The sequence below is a fragment of the Mirounga leonina genome, unplaced genomic scaffold (genome assembly GCF_011800145.1).
Source record: "Mirounga leonina isolate KUSES-001 unplaced genomic scaffold, KU_Mleo_1.0 Mir_104, whole genome shotgun sequence".
In the NCBI taxonomy this organism is placed as follows: domain Eukaryota; kingdom Metazoa; phylum Chordata; class Mammalia; order Carnivora; family Phocidae; genus Mirounga; species Mirounga leonina.
Window position 1 is genome coordinate 1,232,456 of NW_023270231.1, and position 10,827 is coordinate 1,243,282.

Genomic DNA, 10,827 nt, shown 5'->3' on the forward strand with positions numbered 1-10,827 from the left:
CGTCATGTCTGTCTCTCCGTCACTGATGGACCTTTGCATTTCCACTTTCTGTTTATGATGAATAATGCCGCTATGAACATGTCCATTTTTGTGTGGACGTAGGTTTTCATTTGCAGGGTCATGTGATAACTCTTGTGTTTAACCTTTGGAGGAATTGTGAGACTGACAGAAAGTATGAGGTTTCTGATGGCTCTGCATCCTCCCAACACTTGCTGTCTATCTTTCTGATGGTAGCTATCCTAATAGGTGTGAGGTGATAGGGATACCTCCTCGTGGTTTCCATTTGCATTTCCCCAATAGCTGTTCATGTTGAACTTTTTTTTTTCATATGCTTATTGGCCATTTGTGTATCTTTGGAGAAATGTCCATTCAGATCCTTTGCCTACTTTTTAACTAGATTATTTGTCTTTATTATTAAATTATAAGAGTTCTTTATATATTCTAGGTACAAGTCCCTTATCAGATTCATGATTTGAAAATACTTCTTCCCACTCTGGGTTGTTTTCTCACTTTGTTGATAGTGTCCTTTGAAGCACAGAGGTTTTCAGTTTTTTATTTTATTATTATTTTTTAAGATCTTACTTATTTGACAGAGATAGAGAACACAGTAGGCAGAGTGGCAGGCAGAGGGAGAAGCCGACTCCCTGATGAGCAGGGAGCCCGATGTGGGACTCGATCCCAGGACCCTGAGATCATGACCTGAACTGAAGGCAGATGCTTAACGACTGAGCCACCCAGGCGCCCCTAGGTTTTTTAATGATACTAAATATATCTCTTCTTTTGTTGTTTGTGCTTTGGTGTTGTGTATTTTTAATGTTACCATTTTGTAATTGTTAATATTCTAGGACTCTGAAAATAATGATTGGTAATGAGTGTAAGTTGTTGGATTGCCAAATTATTTGTTCATGCTTTTCCTTGTTCTAACTACGCTTGCGAGCAGGAGTATTTGAGGTGAACAGCTAGACCCCGGTGACCTGGTTTAGAAGCTGATGCCACCTGCTTGTGTTGAAGTCAGGTCCAGTGCCCAGCAGCAGGGCCTGACATAGGATAGTGCTCAGTAACTGTCTCTTCAAAGACCAAAAGGACAGGGGATGAGCAAAGGAATTGGGAGGGGAGGGAGTATAGGAGAAAGGGCCAAAGTCCTTGAGCCCAAGAACATTTGTCCCCTGAATCACAGGCAGTGTGACCCTGATCCGTCTTTCCTCCTACCTCCCCCATCAGAGCGGAAACGCTTGGGCATTGGCCAGTCTCAGGAGATGAACACTCTCTTCCGCTTCTGGTCCTTCTTCCTCCGAGATCACTTCAACAAGAAGATGTATGAGGAGTTTAAGCAGCTGGCTCTGGAGGATGCCAAAGAAGGCTACAGGTGAGTGGCATGTGGGGGTGCAGGCTGGGGGGTTGGGGTCTGGCTGGTGCTTGCAAGGGGTGAGGGGTCCCTGGTGGGTCTGCTTCCAGAAGTGTAACCAGAAATCTCTTGTGTGTATCCCAAATATACTTTATAAAAAGATGATGATTTTTGAATGAGTAATAATGTTCACATGGTTCAAAATGCAAAGAGGTCAAAGGTTATATCATGAGAAGTCTCCTCATCCCTGTCCACCTGCCTCCAGTTCCTTTCCCCACAGATAGTGAGCATGGTCAGAAACCTGAGGCCTTTCCTAAAAATACTTCACTTGTGTAAGCAAGGATATCCTTGTAGTCTCCCACCTGGCGCCTATTGTTTACACAGAGGATAGCCTCTATTAGATACTATTTTGCACCTTTTTTAATACTGTATTTTTTTTTTTAAGATTTTATTTATTTATTTATTTATCAATCAGAGAGAGAGCACAAGCGGGGGGGGAGCAGCAGGCAGAGGGAGAGAGAGAAGCAGGCTCCCCGCTGAGCAGGGAGCCCGGTGCGGGGCTCGATCCCAGGACCCTGGGATCATGACCTGAGCTGAAGGCAGATGCTTAACCGACTGAGCCACCCAGGTGCCCCAGAAATAAAATTTCTGAAGTCAGATAAGCAGACATATTAATTGACGCAGTCACATGACTTTGTAGAGAGCTCATCCCAAGGATTGGCAGACTTTCTGTAAAGGGACAGATGAGAAGTATTTTAGGCTTTGCAGGACATGGGGTGGGGGGTCTCTGTCACAACTACTCAGCTCTGCTCTTCTAGCACAAAGCAGCCAGTGACACTTCATGAGTGTGGGCAGGGAGCCCTTGTTCATTTGGCTGGAGTTTACTGACCCCTGGCAAATCATAAACTGCTGGACTACACTTAGACTAGCATTAAATGTTAGCCTTCTTAAAGATTAGTTACCATTTTCTTGATAATCCATGTGCTTAAACGGTTTCCTAGTTCATATATGATGCAGGTGCATTTCCTTGTTTTACAAATAAAGAAACTCGGGGCGCCTGGGTGGCTCAGTTGGTTAAGCGACTGCCTTCGGCTCAGGTCATGATCCTGGAGTCCCGGGATCGAGTCCCGCATCGGGCTCCCTGCTCTGCGGGGAGTCTGCTTCTCCCTCTGACCCTCCCCCCTCTCATGCTCTATCTCATTCTCTCTCTCAAATAAATAAATAAGATCTTTAAAAAAAAAACAAAAAAAAACAAATAAAGAAACTGTGTCCCAATATCACTGGCTTGTGTTCTACAGATATGGTTTGGAGTGCCTTTTTCGATACTACAGTTACGGCCTGGAAAAGAAGTTCCGGCTGGACATCTTCAAGGATTTTCAGGAGGAAACAGTGAAGGACTATGAAGCTGGTGAGAGCCAGAGTTGGAGCTCTGCAAGGCCTGGTCATCCAGGTCTTCTTTCCCTTCTCCCTGCCCGGGTCAACCCGGGTCTGCCTGTGTATCAGTCACATCCCACCTCCTGCTCTCCTGAGCCTCTTTATTCTCAACTCCTCACCAGTCCGGCTTCTCTCTGACCTTCACTCTACCTTTGCCTCTTCTTTCCTGTAGGCCAGCTCTATGGACTGGAGAAGTTCTGGGCCTTCTTGAAATATTCCAAAGCCAAAAATTTGGACATTGACCCCAAACTTCAAGAATACCTCGGCAAATTCCGACGTCTCGAAGACTTCCGAGTGGATGTGAGTGAAAGTCCCTCATCTTTCTCACCCCTCTCCTGGACAGAAAACTGGACCAGAGATCAGGATACCTGGTTCTGGTCCCAGCTGTGCCACTAGCCTAGGGACCCTTTCCCCCTATCGGTCCTTAGTGTCTTCACCTGTACAATAGAGGATGAGAAGTGGACACTGACAGCTAATTGGAGGGGGTTGTATGGTTGCTCCTCCCTCCTTCCCATGGTCCTATAGCTAGCTGAATATCATAATGGTCTCTCCCTTTTGTCTCCTACCCCTCCTTGCTGGTGAGCCCTGGTCAGCCATTACTAGTTGACTGGGATGAGTACCCAGGGAAATTGGGTTTTTTCTCTCTTCCCTTGCTTTTTCTGGAAGAGACCAGTTCCAACCGTAGAAGTTTGTGAGTTATGTTTAACACCCCACCATCAGCGCCGCCAGCCCTATCTTCTTGGAGCAGTGACTCAATGGTGCCATCCAGTGGTGGGTCAGGGTTATTGCTACTGGGCATATCCAGGGAAGCAGTAGAGTGATGGATGTCTGTTTTGAGTGCTTCAGGGACTCCAGAGATGAGTGAGACTTTCTTTCTTTCAGAGCGTTTGTAACGTAGTAGAGCTGTGCTGGTCATCTTATTCCCTTGAAACCTTTTAGCAAAAAGACAAATATAAGTAGATAGCAGTAAGAGTCCTTATTATGTGTGTTAAGAAATTGCCATTGAGTGATTCCTGTATGCCAGGCACTGTGCTAGGCACTTTATATTGAGCTCCTTTAAGCTTTGTAATGTGGTGAGGAGGCAGGGTTTATTGTTGCTCTTGCTGTACCCGTGGGTAAATGGAAGCCCGCAGCCACCCAGTGAGATGGCGGCAGTGCCGCTCAGCCCTCCCAGGATAAAGATGAATCTGTTTTCTTCCATCCCTAAGTACCTCCTCGCTTGGGGGTCGGATGGGGGGCACATATGCAGAGAAGCCTTGTAGTAGGAAGACCTGTGGAGGGTGGGACAAGAAGGGCTGAGCTTTCTCCCCCAGAAATGGAAGGAAATGTCCTCGAGGTCACTGGACCTTTGGTAGCCGTGAGGCCAGACTGGATCATGGTCTGACTCTTAGGTCAGTGTCCTCTTTAGGGCTCAGAAGGAGATGAGGCAGTCTCCAGGAGCATCTGGGCCCTCCGAGTGGAGACGTCTCAGCATATTGCATGCCACATGCCACGCATCGTCCCTTCTCAGAAAGGGAGCAGAGACTTGTGTGGGTGAGGGCCTGGGCTTCAGAGGTAGATGGGTCGAGTCCACATTTTGTCGGCACCGGTTATAAGCTATGGGACCCTGGGCAAATTATTTCTTTGTGCTTTACTTTTGGGATGATCGTGTCTCCATCAAAGGGTGGTGCAGAGCCTCATGATTGAATGTGCAGAAAATAGCATGAGGCTGGGCATCTTGGCACGGAGATGTGCTTCATAAAACTGGTAATTAGTTTTTAAGGTTATACCTATTATCTGCATTTGGAGGTAGGAAGTCTCCAGAGAGCCCTGGCAAGGAAGGAGGTGTGGGTAGTGGCCCCTAATCACCTGTGACTCCCTCTGTTACAGCCCCCCATGGGTGAGGAGGGCAACCACAAGCGACACCCAGTGGCGGCAGGAGGTGGCGGCGGCGAGGGCAGGAAGCGGTGCCCCTCCCAGTCTTCCAGCAGGCCCACCACCATGATCAGCCAACCCCCCACACCACCCACTGGCCAGCCCGTCCGGGAAGATGCCAAATGGACAAGCCAGCACTCGGACGCACAGACTTTGGGAAAGTGAAAAGCCTGTTAGCCCTGGGGTTTTGGTGGGGGGTAGTGAGGGGGTGGGCGAAAGTCCATGGGGGTGCCCAGTCCCAGGAGAGGGGACAGAGAAGGGACAGGCCTAGAGTCATTAGAATGGGCCTTCATGCTGAGTAGCAACATGTACACCATTTGGGCTATCAGAGGTACCCCTGGGCAGGAGCCTCCACACACCCCCTTCCCCCTCCTCTCTCCATGACTCTTCTTCACATCCTAGCTTCTAAGGGGGGGAGGGAAAGGGGGGAGATTTTTTTTATATATATATATATATATATATATCAAGTTTTAAATTATTGATAGTTCGTCTGGATTACCAAAATCACTCTGTAGCCCTGCCCGCGGCTGGTAGGCCGCCACCCTGGTTCCCACCCACAGCCTCCTCCTGCTCCCCCTCAAGCCAACTATGCAGCCCACAAGAAGGCCCTGTGGGCCCCATTGCCCAGCACTGTCCCATGGAAGGCTCTGGCAGCGTCCCTGGGCCCCACGAGCACCAGCCCCCTGATCATCTGGGGCTTGCCATCACCTTGTTCTCCCCCTGCTGTCCCCACCATGCCCTTCTGCCATCTTCTGGGAGAAGGAAACCAAAGGATCTAGAAGTGGGGGCGGGGGAAGGTTTCATCCTCTCCCCACCCCCCTCTCCCCATACCCCTTACTCCCCAGCCCAGAGAGACGCTGCTCATACCAGAAAAGACTATTGAAAGATGATTTATTTTATTTTTCTCTGACCTTTCCATCCTTGGGGGAAAAAAAAAAAAAAAAAAGACAAAATCGACCATAAAAGACCAAAAAAATAAATCCGAAAACCCCCACCTAATCCACAGAAAGTGATGTCTTTCCCCTACCCTTGGATTTTGTTTTTTGTTTTGTTTTGTTCTTGGAAATAATATTTTTTTAAAAGTTGCCTTATTGTGGAGCGGGAATCTGAAATACCCAAATGCCTGTTTTCCTCGGCGGAGTCGCCTCGAAGAGCTCACACCTTCTCTGGACGTGCCTGGGCTGGCTTGGCTAGAATCTTTCTCTGGACTGAGTTGCATGTACAGTGCCTCCTGCCTGTAGGCAAGAGCGTTGGGGGCGGCTCCAGTGAGAGCCGTGCCCGGAATACCCCTGCTGTTGCATCGTTGGAAGCTGACGTCCTGTGTCTGTACTCTGCTGCCACTGTCGTGTCCTCGCTCTGCTTGCTGTTGCTTCGTGACAGGCCCCGTCCTGCCATGACACCCTTCATCCTACCCTTGGGACCCCAAGGCCAGGTTGGCTTCAGACTGTTGAAGAAGAGCATTGGCCTGGACCTGGGACACACTTGGCCTCAGCATGACCGTCTCCCCCCTCCAAGGGGAAGGGCGAACACCTGGCAGCTGAGGCTTGGAAATGTGTTGCCCTGAGAGATCTGAGACCTCAAGGAGGCTTTGTCTCCGAACAGGTGGAGAAGGATGCCCTTCTCCTCCCTCGGGTCTGGTGGGGTCTCCCCATCTTGCATCCCCCCTCTGCAAGCCACCTCTGCCCACCCTCCAATTGACCCTGCCTGGGAACGAGGGATGAGGAGGGTTTGGGGGCTGGGGGAATCCTGCCAGTTGGAGAAGCCCCGCGACAGGAAGGTATATGTGGACATAGAGTATACCTGACTCCTCTTCTCCAGCCACTGACTGCTTGGGTTGGGCTGTGAGTGATAATGGAATGGCTGGAGTTCTCCTGGCACCCGACGCCGGGGAGGGTGACGAAGGACTGACCCCACAGGTTGAGCTGTGTGCCGGCTATGGCCATGGCGGCGCGTTCACCACCGGCGGGGCCCGGGCGGCACAGAGAAGCTGATGGTGGGTTGCTGCACCGCTGACACGTGTCGGCCCAAAGACTGGGAGCAGGGGACAGTATCCCAGGCTGGCATGGTCTTGCCCTCTGCTTTTAGCCTGTGCCCTTCCCTACCTCTGCCCTCCCAGTGGTTCGGATGTGACCCGCTGGTCTCGAGAGTCAAGGATGAGTGTCTGGTCTCTGCTCTGAAAGTGGGATCTGGGCCTTTCCCTGCTGTCTGGTGCCTGCCCCACGTTGTACCAGACACCGGACTCCTGCACCCCCTCTTTCTTCCCTTTTTACCCCCTTTCTTTCCTTCGGATCGCTCAGCCCTGTACTGTATCCAGCACCATAGAACCTCAGTGTTTGTCCTCTGCTGGGTTTGGGGGCACAAGGAAGCCTTGGGGGTGTGCAGAAAGGCTTTTCTCACCTAGAGTTTTCTCCCAGGCCAGGGGGCTGCCATACCCTCTCTGATCCTCCCACAGACACCCAAGAGAGAGGAAGCCCCTTCCGGGTGGGAGGTGAGGACTTCATCTCAACGCAGGCTGAGGATGGGGGGAGGGTTTTTTTTTTTTCCCCTTTGTTTTTTTGTAACATGTTAGGAGTTAATGTTGCAAAGAGTAGTTTACATCTTCACTTTCTGAAGACACTTGAATTTAGGACCGACGTATCTGTGACAGGCATGCCAGGAGCGGCCAGAGCCATCGGGGCTTGCCGCTTCTCACCCACCACCCTCCCGTGGGGGTCCAAGACCTGAGACACAAAGCAGCAGCCTGCCCAAACCCTTCTGCTCATCCTGTACCCTTCCGTGACTGGTCCACGCCAATACGACCTCTGGGCATCAAACATCACAAGGTCTGTGTGCCTCAGCCCTGCTCGGGCAGGTTTCTCTCGCCCTCTTCTGACCCTGGGAGCAAACGCACTACCAGTAGAGAGTGGCTGCCTGGCCCTGCCCCAGCCTGGATCCCCGGGGCTCAGGTCCAGGTGCTGAGCCCCCATGTCAAAGGTGTTAATGTTTTTGTTTTGTTCCATTGTAGCTCTTCTTTTTTTTCCCCCCTTTCCTGATTGATTTTACAAAAGCAAGCTGCTCAGAAGGCCCTGGAAGTGGGGAGGAGGGGCAAGGAAGACGGCTAGAGGAGGGGCAAGGGCGGATGAGGGTGGGTTTTGGTTTTGGTTTTGGTTTTTGCCAAAAAGCCTGGGTACAGCGATCTGGATCATCTGGTGCCCTCGTGAGTGGGACCCGAAGTATGTCCTGTGTGGAAGGGTCCCTGGATTTGCCCCAGCCCCCACGCTCTCCTTCAGCCATGTTGATGGCAGAGGCAGAGAAGATCAGAACTTATAGCCCATTTCTCACTGGAGAGGAAAACTTGTCATCTGGCTTTGCGGAGAAGGTTCCACCTTATGCTCATAGTACATTATCTTTACCATGTGCTAGGATATCACATTTAAAAGGACAAAAAAAATGTAAAATACTTGAATGAGCTTGTATTATAACATTAATATTATTGAGAGTATCTGCTTTCCAGGCTGAAGTGATTCATTCATTATTCTAGTCCTGCTTTAGTCCTTTGTAATTTGTGGTAATTATGCTTTTCTTTTTAATACAAAAAAATGTATAAAAATAAAAACTTGAAAAGGCAAAATACTGGCTGGTCTCCCATTTGAGGTACAGCTCTTGAGGGATGGAGCCTGGTTAGGGTTCCCTCAGATTCAGGGGAACCTTGCCCTCGGAATGTGTACATGAAAGCTTTGCAGGGCTCTGCCATTGGGCTTGTGAGGAATCTGCCTAGGGAACAGACTCCCGAGGCAGCTAATGAATGCATCCAGGTGAATTCCTCAGTGCTTTTGAGAGCTTCTGCCAGCCTTGAATTCACATCCACCTTGTGTCCTAGGTGAGACACGGCGGCGATAGCCGGAGCCACAGAACGGAGAGCTGCCGGTCCAGCAGCTCTGGAGAGGTTCTGCCCACTTGCCTGGCTCCCGGAATTTCCATCCTCTGGCTGTGGCCTGGCATCTTGTAAGGAGACAGCCAGGAAGGTTGCCGTGATGCCTCATGAACGGCCAGCACAGCCGCTCACTGAACAGACTTCCCCGCTGGGGTGTAGAGGACTAACGGTTCAGCACTCTGTGGCCTTAGAGGAATCCAGGTCAGCCAGCGAGCCCTGAGGATTGAAGCTAGGAAAGGCTGGAATGGTGAATATACCCCACCCCACCCATGACTGGCCCCTGGGCTGTTGGTGGCTTTTCACTGACCCGTGAGGCCAGGCACTGACAGGAGTAACATTCGGAATGCTAGTCCGGCCTCGATGCAGAATTACAAAACTACAGGTGAGGCATGGCCTTCCTTACTCAATCTGACAACTCATTCATGCCTGGCACTTGAACATCCCATCAGAAACGTTTTTCCAAAGAATTCCACCATTCTTCAGGTGGGCAGGTGCTTTAGGACCACCAATGGCCTCCGTAGGCTGAAGGAGAGTTTAGGAGGTGGTAACCAGGGCTTCTGCAGAGGGATTTGGGGACAGGAAGACAGACCCTACTTCCACAGCCTCGTAGGGATGCTCGTGAGAGTAGCCACTGATGATTAATTGCATTGCTATGGCTCCCAGAGATGCCACATGATCGGGAGCATCGGAACTAGTCAACATCATGGAGAGAAAACACGGAAGCACCTACTGGAATTAGAGAGACCAGTTAATTTTCCATGCCTTCCCCTTTCACCTTCATGAGGTCTGTCGGGAATTTGGTGACCTCAGCCTTTTCTTAAGCCTCACTTGTTCACTGGCCCCTCTGTCAGAGCCCAGCCACCTGGCTGCCAAAAGGGATGAGAGACTGACAGCCTCTTGACCCTCTACAGTACCTCAAAGTCTAAGACTCATGGGAAAAAAGGCATCCGTTCTTCCTCTTTCTCCACAGTCCTCATTCCCTACCCTTTTAAGTATACTGAAGATGGGCTATTTCCCAAGTGTTTACTTATAAGAACAGGTTGTGGGTGCGGGTTAGCAGCTGTGACAATTTAGACCACTGGTGCACCAGAAGCTGTACCTTAAGCTCAGGGCAGGCCCACCAAGGCCAGAGTGGGGCGGGTGGGGTTTGGAAGGCCAAGGAAGACATTGTCTGGTAAGCACCTAGTCGGTGTACTGGGCAGGTCTGGAGTTGTAGGGCTGATAGGACGGAAGGAGTCTTAGATCTGCTTGGAGACTTGATACTAAGGTATTTTATAAAACAATGGATGGTTTTGACAGAGCTGAAAGTTCAGGAACAGATGCAAATATATAACAAGAATTTAGTAACTGATAATGGTGGTCTTCAAACTGTCCTTGGGAGCTGCAGGGCTCCTGACGATGGCTGGCTGCTGAGGGAAGGCCAGGCTGGGGACTGCTGCAACCCAAGCAGCTCTCCGGTTTTGTTTTAGATAATAAGGTTCCTGAGAAAGTTTCATTTGAAATAAATGGTGTTGAGAAAGCTAGTTAATCATTTGGGGGAAAATGAGGGTTTTGCCCTTCGGTCAGTCATGTTTTTCTTGCCTTCTCACTGGAGGAAGAGGGTTCTAGCCTCCTCAGTTGGGTGTCCCCAAAGGTCAGGAACTCTGACCCTTCCCTCTGTGGATAAAAGGGCCTCCAGCTTAGCAGGTTAACAGGGTTTGGCCTTTGGTTTCCATGTTTCCATGTATGGCTGAAGGTAGGTGTTGGGGTTTGGTGTGCACCTCTTTGATATCTCAGTTTTAATCCAGGGAGGAGCTGTGATTGGCATTTTTCTTTTCATAGAGGGATGATGTTTGTTTGCAGTGGGGCAGAATTGAAATGGGGCCTTTGTTAGCTGACCTGTTTTGGCAATGAGGGTGTCCTAGCCCTGGCCAGAGTAGGGTATGCGAAAAGCTTTTGAGGACAGGAAGGGGCAAAACAATACCTTCTGTTTCCCTCACCCCCTGGCACCCGGAACGCTCCCTGGAGTTGGCAGTAGCTTCCTATCTCGCTGCCACCTTTGCATTCTCTGTCTTGTCTAGGCCAGAAAAAGGTTGCCTGGGGTCATTTCTCCCCTTCTACAGCAAAGGACAAAGACCACTATTTTTTTTTTTTTTAAGATTTTATTTATTTGAGAGAGAAAGAATGAGAGAGAGCATGAGTGGGGGAGGGTCAGAGGGAGAAGCAGACTCCCCGCTGAGCA

At 50.1% G+C, this 10,827-nt stretch overlaps 1 protein-coding gene across 4 annotated transcripts in view; it reads left to right on the forward strand.

Moving 5' to 3' along the window:
* LARP1 (La ribonucleoprotein 1, translational regulator) overlaps window positions 1-7,987 on the forward strand; it is a 51,855-nt gene extending 43,868 nt beyond the window's left edge. For all 4 annotated transcript variants that reach the window (XM_035012785.1, XM_035012796.1, XM_035012805.1 and 1 more), the window contains 4 exons: window positions 1,222-1,366; window positions 2,644-2,753; window positions 2,952-3,079; window positions 4,649-7,987. In XM_035012785.1, the coding sequence (XP_034868676.1) occupies window positions 1,222-1,366; window positions 2,644-2,753; window positions 2,952-3,079; window positions 4,649-4,858 (593 nt within the window). In that variant the 3' untranslated portion in view covers window positions 4,859-7,987. The remainder of the gene's footprint in view (window positions 1-1,221; window positions 1,367-2,643; window positions 2,754-2,951; window positions 3,080-4,648) is intronic.
* Window positions 7,988-10,827: the final 2,840 nt, after the last annotated feature.